Genomic DNA, 21,664 nt, shown 5'->3' with positions numbered 1-21,664 from the left:
GATCTTAGGCAGGGACGCCCACCAAGCCAGGGGGTGCCTGTGTCTGTTCAGAGGCGGAGGGAGGGCTTCAGACAATAGGACTGCAGCCCCATTTCTGCAAGCCCGTGCCATTAAAAGATCTCTCTTGCAATCTCTCTGTTTCTCTGGCTCGGTTTCCTTCTCTTCACATTTCTGCGCATGCTGGAACAATAACAGATTCTCTGCGAACATGGGTAAGTGCAAGGGGAAGACTGAGTTTCATAACCAGGATGAGAAAGATGGAACGAAGATGGGATATTTCCACCTGAACTTCCAGGCAGGGTCACTGGCTGTCAGTCCCAGTGCTTCTGAGACTCCGGAGCTGTAGACCAAACCAGGTAAGCTCCTGGGGCCACTTCTGAACACAGAAAGATTTCAAGAAGCAGGAGCTGGATGAAGGGTATCTGCAAGGGCTCACCCACCTGACTATTGTATCTTTTTCAAATATTCATCATTGCAACAACTTGATTTTAAAAATTAAGCTTCTCTTCACTAAAATGCACTATTTCTCTTTCTCTGGGGGTCTCTTTTAATATGATTTGAGTATAAGCATCATTTAACCAACTGAAGTCTTTATCTTTAAAGAGAATCTGCTATGGAAGGAGCAGGAGCACAAGCTTCCCTCCCCCAGTGCAGGAAGAACCCTGTTAGCAGGGAGGGGAGTCGTTACAGGGGGTCTGATCCACACCCCACTCCCACACACCCTCAGAGAGAGCTCTTGCAAGGCCTGTGCTTCCAACCCCAGAGTAGGCCAAGCTAGAGCTGAGATCTCAGGTTAGAGCAGTATGCACCTGCCTGCAGCTCTGGTGGGGAGGGGGATCCCTAAGTCACCCCCTCTCCTTCCCCCAGCCTGGCTGAGATGCTGAGTTCATTGGCTCTGAGAAAGGCATCCAGTTGAAGGGGCAGAGAAATCCTAGGTGCAGGCCTCGTGCCAGGCAGTACCGACTAAGTCCAGCCCACCTGCCCTGGCTCTCCAGGATTTGGCAGGTCGGCCCACTGCAGGCAGGGGGAGAGCCGGCTTCAAGCCAAACAAAGACCAGGGGTTCTGGGGGCTTCTCTGGCCTTGAGGAGCCAATGGAGCAAAGCAGGGTTGGGATCAGAGATTACAGCATCCCGGGGTGGGAGACAGGCAGGGTGGGGAAGGGGACAAGGACCCCATACTCCGTCCCACACAATCCTTGGGCAGCTCAGAAAGGCAGGAGATGGACAGAAGGGCCTGCTGGGAGGCTTTCCTCTCTGGCAGACAGAGGGCAAGGGCTGCAGACAGATCCTCCGAGAGGTCTGAGCTGGCCCTGTGGATGCCTCTGGGCAATCTGGAGGCACAAGAGACCAAAGGGAGGACTCCTGTTGGGGCAGGTCTTGGTTTTAGGGGAGCAGGGTCACAGAGACATTACAGCAGGGGGCCTTAGAGTCCCAGCAAGAATGGGTAAAGAGGAGGAGAGAAAAGAAACTCCCTTCACCCAACCCACCTGCTGTCTCTTGCCAGCCCAGCCGTGGAGAAGGAAGATTTCTGTGACACTCAGGTGGGGAGAGTGTGAGGAGGAGGCGTGAGAGAGGGAGGCTCCTGAAGAAAGAGCCCCTGGAATCCATGTCCCTGGGGCTCCAAGGGGAAAGTCCAAAACCTACTGAGGTTTCAAGCCCAGTTCTACCCCTTACCAACTCAGCGACTTGGAACAAGTGACTTGGCTGTTGGGCCTCAGTTTACTTCATCTGCAAATGGGGTTTGTCTTCCCCAAGCCAAATACCCTCCAGGACCTGTTCTCATCTGTCTCTTTCTCTGCTGCTCTGGGAGGTTATGGGCCTCTGGGGTCACTAAGTGTCAGATTTGTTCCCCTGTGACTTCTCTCCTTTGTCCTGCCTGACCTCTGGAGACAACACAGCAGAAGTCCCCAGGGAGCCGCACCCTCTGGGGTCCCACGGGCTTGATTCTCTCTGATGACTCCCATGAGCGCCGGGTCGGGGGCCAGAGAGGGGCAGGGGTGGTGGGCAGAGGCCTGGGTTTCTGCATCCCCACCGTCTGCAGCCCCTGGCACAGCACAGAGCAGCCCATGGGGGCAGGGGTGTGCGGAGGGGGCGGCAGGGGCCCAGACTGGAACCAGTGTTTTCGGGCTCTGCAGAAAGCATCACTGCCATGTCTCCCTCCCTGCCAACTTCAGAGAAAGAGAGAGGCCCTCTTAGAGAATTGGCAAGCTCCACAGGGGGCTGCTGTAGCGGGAAGCAAAGGGGAGGGGCCTGGGGATGGGGTGTAACACATCCGGGTGTCTGAGCCACCAGGTCCATCCTGGCTGAGATGTGGCGAGGGATGGTGGAGATGGTCCTGGAGTGACCGACGGCAAGGCCTTCCTGGGGCTGATCATGCATGCTCTGGTGCCCTCCTCTGGATCGAAGCAGTACCCGCACGCAGGCCAGCCGGGGGTTTCACCCACATCTTAACCCTTGGCTTTTTTCCTCTCTGCACCACCGCCTGTCAGGGGCACCCTCAAAACCTCAGGCACACTTGAGCAACGACATCATAGATACCATGAGAGTCACCTCTCAAACACCACGAAGGGAAGGGCTTATCGACACACAGTCATCATAGTCATCTGATCCTGGGCAAATGTCAATGTGTGCTCATTGAAATTTGACTCCTCCACACCAGAAGGAAAAAGAAGTGGCTTTTCAAGCTGTCTGTATATCTGACTTTCATTGCTACCTCTTGGGATCCATGTCTGGGGTCCTCAGAGTTTCTAACTGACCCACCAACCAAATGTCACAAACCTTTGTAGAGAAAGAATCGTACAGGAAACCATGAAAATGAGCAAGTCAGAGCCTTCCTTCCTTCCTTCCTTCCTTCCTTCCTTCCTTCCTTCCTTCCTTCCTTCCTTCCTTCCTTCCTTCCCTCCCTCCCTCCCTCACGCAGTCAGGGTTTCTGGAACACTCCCCACCAACATCACTGTGTGAGCATGGCAGCAAAGATGTTGGAGGCAGCTGTGGCGTGATGCTAGGTGCACAGACTGCGAAATCAGGCAGACAGGGGCTGAATCCCAGCTTCACTTCCTAGAAGCTTCGTGACACTGAACATATTTTTTTACTCAGTTTTAAATCGCAGTTGTAAGTCTCAGTTTTCTCCTTCCTTGCTAAAACAGCTAGGGATGATAGCACCTCCCTCATGATGCTCTCGTGAGGCCTGATGTAGTGAAGCTCAGCTCTTGCCACTCTTGATGCAAGGGGTGGCCACCTCCTCTGGGAAAAGACATGAACGACTAATAGCTCGTTGAGATTTCATGACAATACATAATGAAATGATAGTGTCTATGTTTCCAGATTTTATGGCCACCCTACGCCTCCCCTGCTCTTGATGAGTTTTCCATCCAGACAGAGTGCCGGGCCAGGACCAGCAGATCAGTATCACCAGGGAACCTCTGCTAGAGATGCAAATTCTCAGACTTTCAGAAACAGAAACTTTAGGGGTGGGGCCAAACAATGTGTTTTAACAAGCCCTTCGGGTGATTTCAATGCACACTCAACACTGTGAACCACCAATCCAGGGAAAATAGCACACATGGAAACAATAATAACACAGGTGGGCTTCCCTAAAGGAGTGATGTCATGGGCAGGATTTTCAAGGAAAAGCAAGTGTGCACAGGTGGATACAAGCTCTGTAAGAGGAGAGATAAGCACTTGGAAAAGGCCAGGAAGCCTGGAAGAGAGGTGTGTGTTGAGGGAACCACAAATGATCTGGTCTGGAAGAGTGGGGAGTATGGGAGGTGAAGCTAGAGAAAGAAGGCAGGCAGCCAGATTTATTATTTTATTTATGATAGGCACACAGTGAGAGCGAGAGGCAGAGACACAGGCAGAGGGAGAAGCAGGCTCCATGCACCGGGAGCCCGACGTGGGACTCGATCCCGGGCCTCCAGGATCGCGCCCTGGGCCAAAGGCAGGCACCAAACCGTTGCGCCACCCAGGGATCCCAGGCAGCCAGATTCATAAAGCCCTTTCAAGTGCTTGAGTAAGGAATTCAGATCTTTTCCTACAACTGATGGGAAGCATGAAAGGTGTTACATGTAGAATGATGTGACCAAAGTTGCATTGTCGAAAACAAGCACTCTTGCAGCAGTATGGCCTGGAGGCAAGAAGATCCTTCTGGAAGCTGCTAGAATGATCCAGGGGAGGGTCCATGTGGGCATGAACTCAGGCTGTGGCCATGGGGTGAGAGAGATTTCGGAGAATTGACAGGCGTGGGGTTTGAGCCTGCCTCTGAGGGTTCTCCTCCCGTGGTGCTTCTGACATGGAACTGGTGTTGGCGAGGAAAAGGTGATGAGTTCGTGACTGGGCATGCTAAGCCAGCGGAGCCCAGGATGCTCTGGGCTGGTGACTGGAGCAGGAGTCAACTATGCTTGTTGATCCCCCAACACTGCCCATTCATTTATTTCAGCAAACATCTTAGATTCCTATCATGCACCAGCAAGGTTCTAGGACACAGTGGAACACGAAGGAGCCAGAATCTGCTCTCAGGACTGCCATGGCAGTAGGGGAACACCAGCAGTAGGTAAGTCAAGAAATTCAGAACAGCCAACTTCCTAGCAGGTCGTAGGAAGAACAGAAAGAGGGTCTTGAAGCACCCGGCTGGCTCAGTTGGTAGCACATGAGACTCTTGATCTCAGAATTGTGAGTTTGAGCCCCATGTTGGGCGTGGAGTTTACTTTTCAAAAGGGGAGGTGGGAAGAGGGTCTAAGAAAGAGCAGAGTGAGGCAGGGGATGGAGTAGTCAGGAGAAGTCACTCTGATAACACTTGAGCTAAATGATATGTAGGTGCCAGATACACAAAAACAGGAGGAGAGGGCTCCCACGCAGAGGAAACAGCAAATGCAAAGGTCCTGCGGTAAGAATGAATTTGTCACGATGCAGGAAAAGACGAGGATCGCCATAGTTGTGGGGGATGAGATCAGAGAGGTTGAGGGCCAGGCCACAGCTGGTGGTAAGTGTTCAGGGCCAGAGAAGATGAGCCCATACAGGTGAGAGTACCCAGAAGATGGTCTCAAGCACCAGATTCACATAAGGAACATGCAGATGGTATCGCCAAGGAGAAGAGAGGAAAGAAACCTTAACCACAGCGAGGATTTCAGTTCAATTTCAGGGAAAGCTCAGGCCACAGGAGCCACGTGGTATCTGAACAATCTCCAAAGCGGAGAATTTGTTCATTCTGTTTCATTTTTGTTTCAAGAAGATGGTTACCAGCCAAGCTGGTGTAGTGCTGGTTGGCCTCGAGGCAGGGGATGGACGGATGAGCTCTCCTGAAGGATGAATGAAGATGTGGAAGGAGCGCAGGAGGGGCGAGGGCTGAGCAGGGCCCTCCGTCCGCTGGCTGGGCCGGGATTTCTGCGGCCTTGCCCACGCCCTAGCTGTCTTCGCAGCCACTGTCTCCCAGCCCCGTAGACTCAAAGGCCAGACCAAGCACAGGTCTGTGCGCGCCCAGCCCCGCCTGGGGGACCAAAGCCAGGACCCAGCCTGCTGGGAGATGGAGAGACCCCAGCCGAGGGACAGGACCATCTGTCACCATACATGAGAGCGCCAGTACCCCAGCCCATGGAAGGGCGTGGCCAACCCCCAGAGAGAAACAGCACTACACACACCCCTGCCACCTCCGGGGTCACACGCGCCCGAACGGGAGAGCAAGAGAGACTGAGTCGGCCTTGCCACCCCCGCCCACCTGCCTGTGCACCCTCGCTCGCACCTTCCCGCCACCCGGCTCCACTTCCTGCCTGTTTGGGCATCATGGTGCTCTGTCTCCTTCCTTTGAGCCTTTGTCCTGGGTGTGTCTTTTGCTTTACTTTGTGGAGCTATTTCCCTCCCCGCCATTCCGCCCCGCACAACACTCCCTCCACCCACCTCAACCAGGAAAACTTCCCATGACCAACACTGGCTCTCTCAGACCAAGAGAAAGACGCCCCTCCCATGTGCACACCCCCCACACCCCCAGCTCTCTCTGCCACGATTGCTCAGAAGCCTTGAGGCCTCCTGGCCATTCACAGACCCTCACCACCCCAAAGCCTTCTGCGCATGAGCAGACCTTTTAAGCGCCTCTCCTCCCAAGCAGGCCTCAGTGACGAGGACGACTGCAGGCCCAACAACCAGACCAGAAAGAAAGCCCACGTTACTCACTTGATGAAATACACAGCTCCCTCCTGGGTAGAATCCATCTCCCAGCCCTTGGGCAATCCTGTGTGGAAACAAAATCATAACCTGACTCTCTCTTCTCACCCACGCAAACCCGATCTGCACTTAGCAGGGATGAGGCAGGGAGAGAGCTAGGAAAATTCACAGACAAGCCAATAGGGCTCAAACCAACCCTCTCACCCTTTTTGGTCCATTATTCCTATCAGTCTGTTTCCAGGAAATAATAAGAGGGATGGCAGTGAATGGGACATTCCCTATCTACGAGCAGTGAAGTTACCAAATGGATCATTGCCTTCCACGGTTGGCTCGTTCAGTGCACAAGCTTTCCTTGAGCATCTCCTCTGGGCCAGTGAACTCACAGATGGCTGCCCTGGAAGGATCATCCCACAGCTCCCTCATATCACAGAAGCACAAGCTAGAGCCAAGGGCGGGTCACTTGCCCCAAGCCTCACGGGTTGTCAGCACCCAAGATCAGACCGGGACTCAAGCCTGCAAACAAACCCCAGCCCAAATGATCACCTATGGCTTCTGCCGCCTCTGGACAAGATGCTGACGACTTAGGAAATCAGTCAGTTAGGAAAATGGAGAGACTTAAAAAAACTTTTTTAATTGACATATAATCGACGTAACATTAAATTAGTCTCCGGTGTACAGGGTAATGATCTGTGATTTGGATACATTGAGAAATGATCAGCATAAGACTAGTGACCATCTGTCACCATACATAGTGATGATTTTGTTTTTCTCATGACGAGAACTTTTAGGATTTACTCTCTTGGCAACTTTCAAGTATGTGCCAACTTCAATATTATTGACTACAGCCGCCATCCTGTATACTACATATTTATTTACTTTATAATTAGGACTTTGTACCTCTTGACCTCCTCTACCTATCTGGCCCCCAACCAGCTTCCCTTCCCTCTATAACCACCATTCTCTTCCATTATCGGTGGGTTTTTTTTTTTAATTTTTTTTTTATTATTTATTTATGATAGTCACATAGAGAGAGAGAGAGAGGCAGAGACATAGGCAGAGGGAGAAGCAGGCTCCATGCACCGGGAGCCCGACGTGGGATTCGATCCCGGGTCTCCAGGATCGCGCCCTGGGCCAAAGGCAGGCGCTAAACCGCTGCGCCACCCAGGGATCCCTATCGGTGGGTTTTGCTGGGTTTGTTCATTTATTTGCTGTTCAGATTCCACATAAAAGTGACATCATATGATATCTGTCTTTCTCATTTCACTTAGTACAATTTTCTCAAGGTCCATCCTTGCTGTCACAAATGGCAAGATTTTATTCTTTTTTATGGCCAGGTAGTATTCTATCAGATGCATCTACCATATTTTTGCCCATTCACCCAAAAATGGACACTTAGGTTTTTTTCCATATCATGACTATGTCAATAATGCTGCAGTGAACATGGGGGTGCATATCTCTTTAAATTAGTGTTTTTGTTTCCTATGATCCAGTGGAATTGCTGGATCATAGGGCAATTATTTTATTTTCTGAGGAACCTCCACACTATTTTCCACAATGGCTGGACCAGTTTGCATTCCCACCAACAGTGCAAGACAGTTCCTCTTTCTCTACACCCTCGCCAATGCGTGTTATTTCTAGTCTTTTCGATGAGAGCCATTCTAACATCTGTGCTATAATATATCATTGTAGTTTTGACTGCGCTTTCCTGATGATTAGTGATGTTAAGCATCTTTTTTATGTGCCTATTTTATGTGCCATCTATATGTCTTCTTTGGAAAGATGTCTTCTGGGCAGCCTAGGTGGCTCAGTGGTTTAGCACCACGTTCAGCCCAGGGCATGATCCTGGGAATCTGGGATCGAGTCCCACGTTGGGCTCCCTGCATGGAGCCTGCTTCTCCCTCTGCCTGTGTCTCTGCCTCTGTCTCTCATGACTGAATAAATAAAATCTTAAAAAAATAAAAAAAGGAAAGATGTCTTCTGCCCATTTTTGATCAGATAGGTTTTTTTTGTTTGGGTTTTTTGTTTGTTTTTTGGTTTTGGGGGGCGGTTTGTTTTGCTATTGAGTTGTAAGAGTTCTTTACATAGTTTAGATATTAACCCCTTGTCAGGTATATGATTTGCACCTATTTTCTCCCATTCTGTAGATTGCCTTTCCATTTTGTTGATGGTTTCTTTTGTTGTGCAGAAACTTTTTAGTTTGATGCAGTCCCATTTGTTTATTTTTGCTTTTGCTGCCCTTGCTTTTAGAGTCAGCTCCAAAAAATCATCTCTGAGACCAATGTCAAGGATTTTACTGCCTATGTTTTCTTCTAGAAATTTTATGGTTTCAGGTCTTACATTCAAATCTTTAATCCATTTTGAGTTCATTTTTGTGTCTGATGCAAAATAGTGGTCCAGTTCCATTCTTTTGCAGGTAGCTGTCCAATTTGCAGGTAGCTGTCCAAACATCATTTAAAGAGACTGTCCTTTCTCCACTGTATTTCTTGCCTCATTTGTCGTAAATTAATTGACCATATATATGCTTAGGTTTATTTCTGGGAATCTTTGAAATAAATACCACTTGATCATGGTAAATGATCCCATTAATGCATTGTCGAATTCAGTTTGCTGATACTTTGTTGAGAATTTTAATTTTTGCATCTATATTCATCAGGAATATGTCAGCCTGTCATTTTGCTTTTTTTTTTCTTTTTTCAAAGATTTTATTTCTCTATTCATGAGAGACACAGAGAGAAAGAGGCAGAGACACAGGCAGAGGGAGAAGTAGGCTCTATGTAGAGAGCCTGATGCAGGACTTGTTCCCAGAACCCCGGGATCACATCCCAAGCCAAAGGCAGCTGCTCAACCGCTGAGCCACCCAGGTGTCCCTCATTTTCTTTTTTCATGGTGTCTTTGCCTGGATTTGGTATCAGGGTAATGCTGGCCTTGTAAAATGAATTTGGAAGCAAGCTTTCCTCTTCAATTTCTTGGAAGAGTTTGAGAAACATAGGTATTAAATCTTCTTTGAATGTTTGAATCTTCATTTACCAGTGAAGCCATCTGGTCCTGCGTTTTTGTTTGTTGGGAGGTTTTTGATTACTGATTCAATCTCCTTACTAGTAATCACTGTATTCACATTTACTATCTCTTCATGATTCAGTCTTAGAAGATGGCACGTTTCTAGGAATTTTTCCATTCCTTCTGGGTTGTGTAATTTGTTGGCATATAATTGTTCACAGTAGTGTCTTATGACCCTTTGTATTTCTCTGGTGTCAGTTGTCAGCTTCTCTTTCATTTCTGATTTTATTTATTTGAACCCTTTCTCTCTTTTCCTTGGTAAGTCTAGCTAAAGATTTTTCAATTTTATCTTTTTGAAGAACCAGCTCTGTTCATCTTTTCTTTTCTTTTTGTTTTTTTTTTTTTGTTTATCTTTTCTATTGTCTTTCCAGTCTCCATTTATTTCCACTCTGAGCTTTGTTATTTCCTTCCTTCATTAACTTTGGGCTTCATTTGTTATTCTTTTTTTTTTTTTTTTTTTAGTTCCTTTAGATGGATTGGTTATTTGAGATTTTCTTGTTTTTTAGGGTAGGTCCATATTGCTATGAACTTTCCTCTTGGATCTGTTTTTGCTGCATCCCATAGATTTCGGTATGTCATATTTCTGTTTTCATTTGCCTCAAGGTATTTTGTCATTTCTCCTTTGATTTATTTGTCGACCCATTGGTTGGTCAGTAGCACATTGTTTAGTCTCCATATATTGTGACTTTTCCAGTGTTCTTCTTGTAATTATTTTTAGTTTCATACCACTGTAGTCAGAAAAGATGCTTGATACTTCAATCTTCTTAAGTGTACTGAGACTTGTTTTGTGTTTTACCATATGATCTACTCTGGAAATTATTCCATGTGCACTTGAGAAGAGTGTGGATCCTACTGGTTTAAGGTGGAATATCTTATCTACCAAGTTTGTTTGGTCTAATGTGTCATTTAAGGTCAATGTTTCTTTACTGATTTTCTGTCTGATTGAGCTATAAAAATATTTTTAATAGCACCTCTGGAAAAAAAAAATCCATGGAAATGCTCAGAGCGAAGAATTGCAGGCTCACAGAGTGAGCAAGAACTAAACAGCTGAGGAAGCTGACCACAGCTCAGAGGTGCCCTGGAAATCCTTGCAGGTGGTGGTGGCCCCTGCTGAGCAGCTCCAGAGAGGCTGAGCACCTCTATCTCCTAAGAGTGCTCTATTAGGTACCATTTTGTCCTACCCATCCTTCCTGCACAAAAAACATCCTGCTTCCTTGGCAAACAGGATTTCTCCACCCCAAAGCAGAAGGGGAGTCTTCTGATAAACACAAGGGAACCCACTGTCAGAAGTGGGGACAGGCAGGGCACTGTAGAGATCATTCCTTCTGAGCATGCAAGAGCCCTGTGGCTGATACATTACAAAACAGGTATGGATTCTCTTGACAGTCACTGTTACTTTTCTGGTCAGGCCAAACACTTGCCCTGTGTACGAGGTTTTATAAAACATGGTTATTCATTTTTGGTCTGAATCTTTCCCACCATGTTATCAGCTGCCTCAGAGCACAAGCTGCTGGTGAGCAGAGCCTGGATTCTATAGAGTGGTGGGCCCAGTTTTTATCATTCATTTTACTTTATGTTTATTAAGGGTCTATATTTCATGGTTACTATTTTTTTAAAGATTTTATTTATTTATGAAAGACACAGAGACACAGGCAGAGGGAGAAGCAGACTCCATGCAGGGAGCCTGACATGGGACTCGATCCCAAGTCTCCAGGATCACGCCCTGGGCTGAAGTTGGCACTAAACCGCTGAGCCACCCGGGGGGCCCTCCATGGTTACTATTGATGGTGATGCTGCTGCTTCAATGGAGCAGGGAAGCCAGTGAGTCCAGCTCCCCTCTCAAGACTTAGTCTATAGAAATAACACCAGCTCCCACTTAGTGCTTCCTTCCTCTACACAACACATTTTACCGCCGTTAGCACATTTAATTTGCACAGTAACAGTATGTAACAGTATGTAATAGGCATCAGCTTGAACATTTTCATAGATGAGGAAACGGAGACCCAGAGAGGTTAATCAACTTGCTTAAGGTCACACAGGAAGTGTCTGGGCCAGGATGTGAGTCTGGTCTACTGCTTCCAAAGCTGACATTCTTTCCTCTGTGCTGCTCCATAAATGCTACTTGTTCCCTCTCTCCCTGTGGGAGGACATTCCCATTCAGAAGGGCGTGGGTTGGCAGTCTCCCCAAGTAGAGGGATCCCCATTGGGTCAGAATCATAAATAATCCTGCCACTGTGATGTGCCTGGGAAAGAGGCCAGCGTGGATTATGTCCCCTGCCTTTTCCAGCAACTTCCCTCCACACTGCCCTCTGTGCCTGGGCAACACCAAGAGAGCTTATATTCCTGTCCAGGCGGAGTGCCCGCTGAGGCAGCTGCCCTCCCAGCAAGCTTCAGGGGCATCTTAACTCCTTCCCAGCCTCAAACAACCAGCTGGCTGCAGCCCCAAATGAAATCATTGGCTTGGAGGCTTGGATTTCTCTTCCAATCCCACCTGGAGTCATCATGATATAGATGAGATCAGCTTTGAAACACTGACAGCAGCAAAAACACCCAGCCAGGAACAGAATGCAGCCTGGCCTTGGGGTCCAGAGGCCCCGCTTCGCATCAAAAATAACAACAATGACAATAACAACAGCAGTCACCTCCATTGATGGTGATTCTCTCGGGGAGCCTTTGCTACTACCTTCGGAGGTTCCATAATCCTATCCCTGTTTTACAAACGAAGAAGCCAAGTCCTGGAAGATTTCAACCGCTGGCTCAGGATCACACTAATAGCAAGTAGAGCCCAGGTGTGAGCTCTGGTCTCTCTGCCTCTAGAACTTAGGCGTTTAACCCCAATGCAGCTTTGCTTAGTAGCTGAGCGGCCTTGGGCCATGTACACTTCCTCTCTGCTCCTCCATTTTCCTACCTTTGAAAGGAGTTGAACTCCAGGATCCCTGAAGTCCCTTCCAGCTTGAACAACACAATGATTCCAGCCCAGAATCTAAAAGAAAGGAGGCTCTGGGCGGGCCAATGCCTTAACCCAATGTGTCCGGCAGTGCCAGCCATGCCCCATGAATGGCCAAAGCTCCTAGAGCCACATGACTGGTGTGCAGTCAAGGAATGGGCTGGAAAGCCAGTGAGGGTAAGGCCGTGGTGGCATTCTGAAGAGGATGATTGCTTGTCTGCTTGAAGTACCCCAGCCCTTTTCCTTCTTGGTGTCTCTGCCTCCCCAGTATAGACTGAAATCTTGCCTGTAATGTCCCCACTTTGCCACCAGCCTTGGAGTTTCTTCAAGACTAGCAATGGGGTCTTCTCCATAGTAAGCAATCAGTGTGGGCCCTGGCTCCCTTTCCTTCAAGTTCTCCTCAAGGTGAAGGAATTCCTCCTAGCCATCTGGAGCTATTTAAGTTTAAATTAATTAAAATTTAAATTCAGTTCCTCAGCCACACTAATCACATGTCAATTGCTCAGCAGCTACATGTGGTTAATGGTGACTACATTGGGCAGCACAGAGAGAGAACACTGCCGTCATGGCATACGGCTCTATGGTATAGCACCAGGAGCAGGGGTTCGGCCTAGGTCAGGAGCTCTGAAGATGGAGGGGATTTTCTCACTGGGCAGAGGGATGAAAGAGAAGTCAAATCAGTGTACTCCAAAGTCTGTCCCACATACTAACTGTAGAGCTGGAAACTTGGAAAGACTGTCAGGTGAACATCAACCCTCCTTCCTGCACCTTCCCCTAGATGGTGGTCCAAATGCTAAGCTGAATCCATCCATGGAGAAAAGAAAAAGTGAAAAGCAAAGTCAGGTCAAGGGATTTGTAAGGCTGCCTCAAGCCACTGCTTCTTCCTGGATTGCAAAGGACAGCCGAGCTCCTTACCTGGGCTGGAGGAGTGTCCACTCTGGATGGGGGATTCCGTGCCAGGGTGCATCCAGCTGGTTGACTTTTCCTCATCACTATGGAACACAAATAAGAAAGTGTCAGATACAAGAGAGGCCTCGCTGGGTAGATCACCCCTCTCCAAATTCACATCGACCCTGACTGTCTCATCCCAGACACGTGAGATGGGCGAATCCACACTGCCATTCATTCATTCATTCATTCATTCAGATTCACAAAGCATTTACTGAGCAGACGCCAAGGATTCAGAAATGAATAATAGTTGACCCTGACCTCAAAGAAGCTCTAACCCACTGGGGAAACAGACATATAAAAAGATAGTTGCAGTACGATGTGAAAATAAGTAGATCCTCGTATAGCCACGCATAGAGAGCATTATCCCATCATAGAGGAGTGAGGGCTAACCAGGATGAAATTAAGGAAGGGGAACAGCATGAAGGCTTCTTCAGTAAAGAGGTGACATTTGAGGTGACGGGTGAAGTCTCTGGGGAGACCATGGGAGGTCCTTACCTGGCAGCTTCTCAATGGATATGAAAGAAGGAGGCTGCGTAAACCCAGTCTTTGGGTGTCTACAATGCTAAATATTTTCATTGACAAAAGTCCTTCACATTAGGAACTTTACAGATGATGAATCTGAGGTTCAGAGAAGTTAAATGATTTGCCCCAAATCATACAATCAATAAGTGATGAAGCCAGGATTCTAATATCTTACTCCCAGCAAAGTAGGCTCCCCAACACTTCAGATCCTCTGGGTTTAAGTCAGAAAGCATATACATCTATCGACACTTCTCAACCCCCAACCAAGTGACACTGATTTTTCCAGAGCCATGAGTGACCCAGCATGAAGCACCTGACATCTGCGGCCAAACCAGGTATGCGGAGGAGAGGATGCTCAGATCACTTGTATCATCCAGACATTAGGGTGGGGCTGTGAGGCCCAGAACAGGACTCCACTCACTGCTTTCAAAGTATCATTAATACTTTAATTAATATAATAAACCCCATTAAGAAGGGTTCCATTAAATTTGTATTGAAGTAAGATATATAATACTACAGGTACTTAAAGTACACAATTTATTTTTTTAAGATTTTATTTATTTATTCATGAGTGACAGAGAGAGAGAGAGAGAGAGAGAGAGGCAGAGGGAAATGCAGGCTCCATGCAGGGAGCCCGACGCGGGACCCGATCCCGGGACTCCAGGATCACACCCGGGGCCGAAGGTGGCGCTACACCGCTGAGCCACCCGGGCTGCCCTAAAGTATACAATTTAAAGTTTTGGCATGTGTATGTACTTGTGAAACTATCACCAAAATCAAGATGTGAACCCCCCAGATTTTCTTTGTGCCCCTTGTAATCCCTCCTTCCCACCCTGCCAGCTCTTGCCACCTGCACCCTCCCCCCAGCAACCACTGATCTGCTTCCTGTCACTATAGATTAGTCTGTGTGTTCTCAAGTTTCTAGAACTTTATATAAATGGAATCATGCAAGCTAGACTTCTGACTTCTTTCTCTCTTCTTCTTTTTTCCTCCTTCTTTCCTTCCTTCCCTTTCTTTCCTCTTTCTCTCTTCCCTCCCTGCAGCAGCACGTGTTCGTGGTTGATTCTGTTTCCCAGCTGACGAGGATTTCGTCACAGGCTATACCACAGTGAGGGACATTCGGGTTGTTTTCACTTTGGGCCATCATAAATAAAACTGCTGTCAACATCTATGTCTAGGTCTTCGTGTGGACACATGCTTTCTTTTCACTTGACCCCATGACTGTTCCCCCTGGTTTGGACACCTGCCACTTATAGGAGGGGACTGCCTAGCTGACCCACCCCTCTGACAAGGAGAGAAGAAACAGAGTCACTATTCTAGTGCTCCCCCCCCCCCCCCCGCCCACCAGGGCCCTGGAGCCATGTGCACCCTGAGGCCCTGTGATGTGGGCTTTGGTCCTGGGCCACAGTGGGAGAGGAAGCCCAGGGAGGAGAGAGCCAGCACTACAGTGTACGTGTGTGTGGAAACCCACGCTCTTACACCTCCTCTTCAGCCGCCCTGAGACCTTCCGGCCTGAGTGCTCTTCTCCTCTCACAGTTGCTCCCTCAGACTACACAACTACCTCGAGCCCTCCTGAATATCATGGACAGTCCCAGGGTCACAGAGGTGGCCACAACCCCAACACACCATCAACCACTTCGTCCTGTTGTGCTACTCTCTCATCAGCTCTCAGCCCAGAAAGACGCAGTCACAGGCTGTCTACACCCTGACTTTGGGCTGACAGGGGCCTGCAAACCTGGGAAGACCAATGTCACTATAAATCCACAATCCCCATGCTCACCTGGAATCTTCTTCTGGGGCCCCCACCAGCTGCCATTGGCAGAGTGTTCTAAAGCTTCCCCACCAGCCTCAAGTCCCTCCCTGGCCTCCCTTTCCCTCCCCCGTCCCCATCCTCAATGGACAATCTTATTGCTTACTTCAAGGAAAAATAGAGACCATCAAGCAGGAGCTTCTTCAATACACCCAACCAGCACCCCCACAAAGAACCCATATCCCCACCTCAATACTTGCCTCTACACTGGGAAGGAACTGGCCTTCCCCCAGTTAGAGGTTATCCCTCTGCCTGTGTTACACTCCCCGTCTTCTCCTGTCTTTTCTAGAACCTTATTCTATTGGGCATCACAGGCTCATATCTTCAACTGCTCTCTCTCTCTCTCTCTCTCTCTCTCTCTCTCATCATCATCATCCCTTTAGCCCCACTCTGGTCTGTGTCTTTCAGTCTGAACCCCCACTTCCCTCTCAATGCCACCTCCCCTTACAGCTTCCTGCCTCATGCTCCTCTTGTTACTAGCCCAGCATCCTTCCTGGAAACTGGTCCCTTCCGCTGCCTCCACTTTCTGGCCTCCCTGTCATCCATCCTTTGCAATCTGCTTTCTGTCCTCAGCCCTCCCCTGAAACCATTTTTCCTAGAGGTCAATAACGAGACCTCCCTATTTCCTAAATCTAGTAGGTGCTTTACAGCTTCAGCTCATTTGGCCTTTCCATACTGACCACTCCTTCCTCCTAACACCCCTCTCCCTCGCCTTCTAGGGCAGCGCCCTTCCCTGGCCCTGATGCCATTCACCCTGAGATCCCTGGTCTCTCCTCCTCTATCCTCTCCTTCAACACTGGTGCTGCCTGGGTACCCCGTCTTCTTGATCACACACTTCTGGATGGTTCCATCCCTACGCAATGATTTCCCCAGCTGGGGAATCCCCTCCTGTGAGAGACAGAGAGAGAGAGAGAGAGAGAGAGAGGCAGAGGGAAAAGCAGGCTCCACGCAGAATGCCCGACACGGGACCCGATCCCGGGACTCCAGGATCACGCCCCGGGCCGAAGGTGGCACTAAACCGCTGAGCCACCCGGGCTGCCCTAAAGTATACAATTTAAAGTTTTGGCATGTGTATGTACTTGTGAAACTATCACCAAAATCAAGATGTGAACCCCCCAGATTTTCTTTGTGCCCCTTGTAATTCCTCCTTCCCACCCTGCCAGCTCTTGCCACCCGCACCCTCCCCCCAGGACTCCCCTTCTAGCCCAGACTGCTCTCTTGAACTTCAATCCTGTACAGCCCCTTGTCTGTCAGCTATCACCTCCCAGAGGTCCCATAGGAACTTCAAACTCAATACCTCCCCCTGAACATTTGCTCCGCCTCGTCCCATACTCCTGATCTCTGTCAAACTCAAGTTAAAAAATGTCTGAGATTGGTCTTCGATTTTTCCTTTTCTCTGTCTTCTCCAACATTCAGGCAGTAAATGAACACCCTCCATTCTACTCCTAAAGACTTCTCCTATCTCCCCTCCCCTATCCTCACTGCCAAAACCCAGGCCCCATCAGCCATCCCCTGGACTTGGGCAGTTGCTCTCCATATGCCAAGTCTCTCCCTCTGCCTCCCTATCTTCAAGTCATCATCTGCCCCCCACCCCCAGCTGCTGGGTGGGGGGATCCTGCCAAGCCCAGGTCTAAGTGTGTCAATCTCATGCCCTGGCACCCACCGGCACCCTTCTTCCCACACGCCTCTGCTAAGGGACCCTTTCTCCCTGGTCCTCTGCTCCAGAATCAGCTCAAACGTCTCCTCCTCCGGAAGGTCCTCCCTCCACTCCCCAGAGAACGCTACTTCTTTCTTCCTTGTGTTCCTAGACCATCATGCAAAATACCTCTAGAATATATCCTATTATTTCCTAGGTATTTTTTTTAAAGATTTTATTTATTCATGAGAGACATAGGCAGAGGGAGAAGCAGGGTCCTCATGGGGAGTGTGATGCAGGACTTGATCCCAGGACCCTGGGATCATGACCCGAACTAAATGCAGATGCTCAACTTACTGAGCCACTGAGCCACCCAGGCACCCCCCCTCCTCCACCTAAGTATCTGCATTTTCTTCCCACAACCTTCAAGGAAAAAACCTGTCTCTTCTTAGGACTTTTATCTGTAATGCCAAGTGGGGTGGCACACAAATAGTGGTCACTCAAATGTTCCCAGAGTAAGAGACTAAGAAAAGCTGGAAGGCAAGCAAGAGTTTGGGAAGAAAGATGAGAAGAGGTGAATTAACCACCTGGACTGGGGAGCTTGTGGAAACACACCACGAAGGCCGCACCCCAGAAGGCAATCGCAATCTCAGGGGGTGGGGCCCAGGAATCAGCCCTTTGTCATAAATTCCTTGGGTGATTTTTATGGACTCCAAAGTCCCAAACCATTGACCAAAGGGACTGCAGTTTTAATACCAGTGAAGTTGTTATTTAAGAATCTGACCCAAGGTCAAGAACTTCCATGGAGTTAATTTCTAAGATAATCTAATTGCACCATCAATTATGATCCCGGTGATGATAATTACAGAAGGGCCTAAAGCAAGCGTGGAAGCTGAGAAGCACCAGCGAGAAACCGCTGGAAGCTGAGAAGCACCAGCGAGAAACCGCTGGCCGCCCCGGGGCTGCTACAAAGGCCGCGGGTGCAGGGGGAAGGCCGTGCACTCCAGTCAGCGGGTACTGGGCTCATCTGAGCTCTGATGAGCAAAAGCGGTTTTATCACAGACGAGTACTCTCCACCCCTGCAGCCCTGGCTTCCCCATCTGAGCAGTGAGGGGGTCGCAGCCGAGGCTCCTTTGAGCTCTGATGTTCTGTGAGTGGCTGTCTTGAGGAAGAGAACCATCACGTGTGGGTAGCGGTCCCCAATGCTGCGCTGCTGGACTTGCCATATTATCGGGAGATTTCTATCCTGGCAAAGAAGGACTACAGTAGGAGCGGGCCAAAATAGCACCAGCGGGGCCACTCTGCTATGATGAGACCGTGCCAGAGCCAGTTTGGCTTATGAAATTAATATAAGGGCACTGGCATGTTCACTGGGAGCAGCAGAGGCTTCCTCTCTTTAAAGAATGCCAAATGCAGCATGGGCATCTTCTCCCTCCCCTTGGCCACAGCCCCATAAGGAAGCAGGAGGGGAGAGGGGGCTGCCGGGGGTGGAGTCCTGGGATGACGGGAGGCCCAGGCAGGGTCTCCAGGTGTGATGTCACTTTGCCCAAGTGTTCTTGTTGGAGAATCTGCGGTGGGGGCAGGAGAAAGCACGTCCCCCTGGCCCTTTCGGTGGATGGGGCTGAAAGGAAGGGGCCCGCTGGGCACGGGGTCGGGGCCGCCCTCCTCTGGGCAGCTGCTGGCCTCTAGGGCCTGGCGGGGGGGGGGGGGCGCGGCGCGGCGGGGCGGGGCGGGGCGGGGAGCCGGAGAGGCCCGCACCTGCCGCCCGCACCTGCCGCCCGCACCCGCCTTCCCAGCCCAGGGCAGGCCCGCCGAGGCCGGACTTTGACCCAAGGAGGAAAAGGCGGGAGCCGCATCCGAGCAGGCGGGGCCACAAACTTCTCAGTCGCGCGTGCCCTTCCCGCCGCCGCTCCCGGCCGCCCCGCCTGCCCCCGCCGCGCCACCTTCCAAGTCGGACAACTCCGGAGGAAGAAGGACACGGCAAGACTAGAGAGCACGTACTTGATGAAGAAGACTCTGCCCCCGCGGTCAACTCCGTAGGTCCACCGGCCGGGCAAGTCCAGCCAGGCGATCTCCTCGGCCATCGCGCGTCCTGGAGCCCCCGCCGGCCGCCCGGGATGCGGGGATGCGCGGGGCGCGGGGGGCGCGGGGGGCGCGGGGGATGCGCGGGTGCAGGGGATGCGGGGCGCGCGGGGGATGCGGGGCGCGGGGCGCCTTCCTGCCCGGCCGCCCTCCCTCCCTCCCGCGGGCTGGGGCCGGGGCCGGGGCGCAGCGGGAGACTCAGCCCGGCCGGCCCGCGGCACCGCCTCCTCCGCCTCCGCCTCCGCCCCGCCCCCGCCCCGCCCCCGCCCCCGCCGAGCGCTGTCCCGCCGCCCCGGGAGCAGGTCGCGCCTCCGCCCCGCCGCCCACCTGCACTGGAGCCGCGGGCCGGGGAGGGAAGCGCCCGGCGGGTCCCCGAGCCCTGGTCCGGCCGGAGGGGCTCGAACCGCGGCGCCAGGGGCCGTGTCCGGGCGCGGAGCGCGAGAGGCCGAGCGGTCAGACCTGGCCCCGCGGCGGGAGGTCGGGGGAGAACAAAGGTCAGCCGCGGGCGGGGGCAGCGGGGCCCGGCGGCCTCTCGGCCCAGCCAGCGCCCACTTCGGCCTCTGGCACTTCCTCCAAGAAGCCGCCCGTGACTAAGGAGAATCAGGCCGAGGCCGCGGGGCGCGCCCGAAGACCGGCAGCTTTTGTGCCTCTTGCGCCTGAACTTGCACCAGAAGACGAAAAGGGAAGGAAGGAGAAAAAAAAAAAAAGAAAGAAAGAAAAAAGAAAGGGAGGGAGGGAGTGTGTTCCGTGTGCAGAATGCAGGTTGCAGGCATTCAAAACTGGCATCTCAAAAGCGGAATCGCAAGAGCCCGCGGTCCTTTTATCTCCGTATCAACGCGGGAGCTCAGTGAGCTTTCCCCATCACTCGGGACCCGCCCCTGGGGCTCCCATTAGGCGCCGCCGTTCCAATCCGTGTGTTAGACCCGACCCATGCCCATGCCTTAGACGAAGGAGAGAGACACCGAGCCTTTGGAGGAAGCGGCATGTTCCGCGGCAGCTGGCGAGCATTCTTCCTGTGAGCACCCTAAGGGATCTGATCCCTATTCCACCTAAACTGTGCCTGCCCCTATGTCACCTCCTCCAGGAAGCCATGCCTGCTTGACTCCACCCCAGCCAGATTGGTGTATCCACCCTTTATGTGTCCTGGTACCTTATTAATAATCCTATAGTGAGTGGAACTTAGCGCACTGTAGAGCAATCCTTGATTTACTCATCTGTCCCCTTCATTGGGCTGTGTGCCCCTCAAAGCAGGGGCTCATCTTATGCATCTTTATAGCCCTAGCACCAACCTCGGGCACCTACTTAATGTTTGATGAATGACTGATACTGTCTTGGCTGGGAAAACTCTTTTTTTAAATCATTTTCTAAAAAGATTTATCTATTTATTTATTTATTTATTTATTTATTTATTTATTTATTTATAGAAAGGGAGGGAGGAGGAGGAGGGAGATGGGAGGGGGAAAGAATCCCAAGTAGGCTCCCCCCTGAGCACACAGCTGATCACAGATTCATGACCCTGAGATCACCACCTGAGTCAAAAGCAAGAGTCAGTTACTAAACACGACTGAGCCACCCAGATGCCCAGAGCCTGGGAACAACTCTTAACTCTAACCACAGTCCTGTACTTGGGGGCTCACTTATGGGTCTGCTGAATATAACCATCAGCCGTATCAAGGTACGTGTAGGAAGTGTTTTCTGTTGAATGAAACAGACAGGGAGCCTTCCTAGGTATCTCAGTGCTCAACCCGGGGGCCTTGGTGTGTATACCGCTGCTGGACAGTGAAGCCAGAAGATGCCTCAGGGAACGTCTAGTCCAATCCTTGTGTTAAATATGGGAAACTGAGAAGCTAAGATGAGAAGAGGCTGATTAAGGTCACAGAGCCAAGTGGAAGCAGAGAAGGATCTGCCCACCCATGTCCAGGCCAGAACTCTTGCGATTACATCATTTTGCCTCCAACTCTGGGAATTCACTTATGCAAGTAGACTCCTGGATGCCAGGTGGAAGCTGAGCCCATTCCTCAGACGCAGAAGAGTTGCAGAAACCCCTAACACCCAACTTTTTCCTCCCCTCTCAGAGCCTAAGGGCTTCTAGATGAGAAAGCTGCATTGGACAACAAAGTAGAGCTGCACCTGGGAAGCATAGGTGAGGATCTGTGCCCCTTAGTTCCTGAGCTGGGGAGCCTGGGAACCTCAGGGATCAGACGCCCCTCCAACTCCAGTCCCTTGTCTTGTGAAACACCTGTTAGACTTGTCCTGCCAATAAAGTGCAGAGCCACCTACCAGCCCCTGTGATAGCGAAGGATCTGAACCACTAAAATTATTGCCAAGATGCCCCCAGGAAAAATACCAACAGCCAGTGCACTCCCAGTCCAACCTGAGCAACCTGTAAGGGCAGCTGCTTGGGCCGAATGTGGGTGGAAACGGGGATGAAATGACATATATTTGAAAACATGTATCCTGCTGCTGTCTTCTTTGAGATGTAGGCTTCCTGTTGATTTCTTCACAA

The 21,664-nt window shown here is 50.6% G+C and overlaps 1 protein-coding gene and 1 long non-coding RNA gene across 3 annotated transcripts in view; one reads left to right on the top strand and one right to left on the bottom strand.

Annotated features, from left to right (window-relative positions):
• Positions 1-19,210, bottom strand: part of PLEKHA6 (pleckstrin homology domain containing A6) — a 140,468-nt gene extending 121,258 nt beyond the window's left edge. Inside the window, exons 1-3 of the mRNA XM_072814691.1 lie at positions 19,078-19,210; positions 13,073-13,149; positions 6,163-6,220 (exon numbers count right to left, since the gene is read on the bottom strand). Coding sequence (XP_072670792.1) covers positions 6,163-6,220; positions 13,073-13,149; positions 19,078-19,160 — 218 coding nt within the window. The 5' untranslated portion in view covers positions 19,161-19,210. The remainder of the gene's footprint in view (positions 1-6,162; positions 6,221-13,072; positions 13,150-19,077) is intronic.
• LOC140626885 (uncharacterized) lies at positions 197-14,796 on the top strand. Of its 2 annotated transcripts, none has more exons than XR_012025872.1 (3): positions 197-356; positions 4,436-4,549; positions 14,677-14,796. It is a non-coding gene; the product is annotated as an uncharacterized lncRNA (long non-coding RNA). The 2 variants fall into 2 exon arrangements; XR_012025873.1 differs by having other exon boundaries at positions 14,674-14,783.
• Positions 19,211-21,664: the final 2,454 nt, after the last annotated feature.

This window comes from Canis lupus, chromosome 38 (genome assembly GCF_048164855.1).
Source record: "Canis lupus baileyi chromosome 38, mCanLup2.hap1, whole genome shotgun sequence".
NCBI lineage: Eukaryota > Metazoa > Chordata > Mammalia > Carnivora > Canidae > Canis > Canis lupus.
The sequence above is the reverse complement of the archived record's forward strand: the minus strand, read 5'-3'. Positions and strand labels throughout refer to the sequence as shown.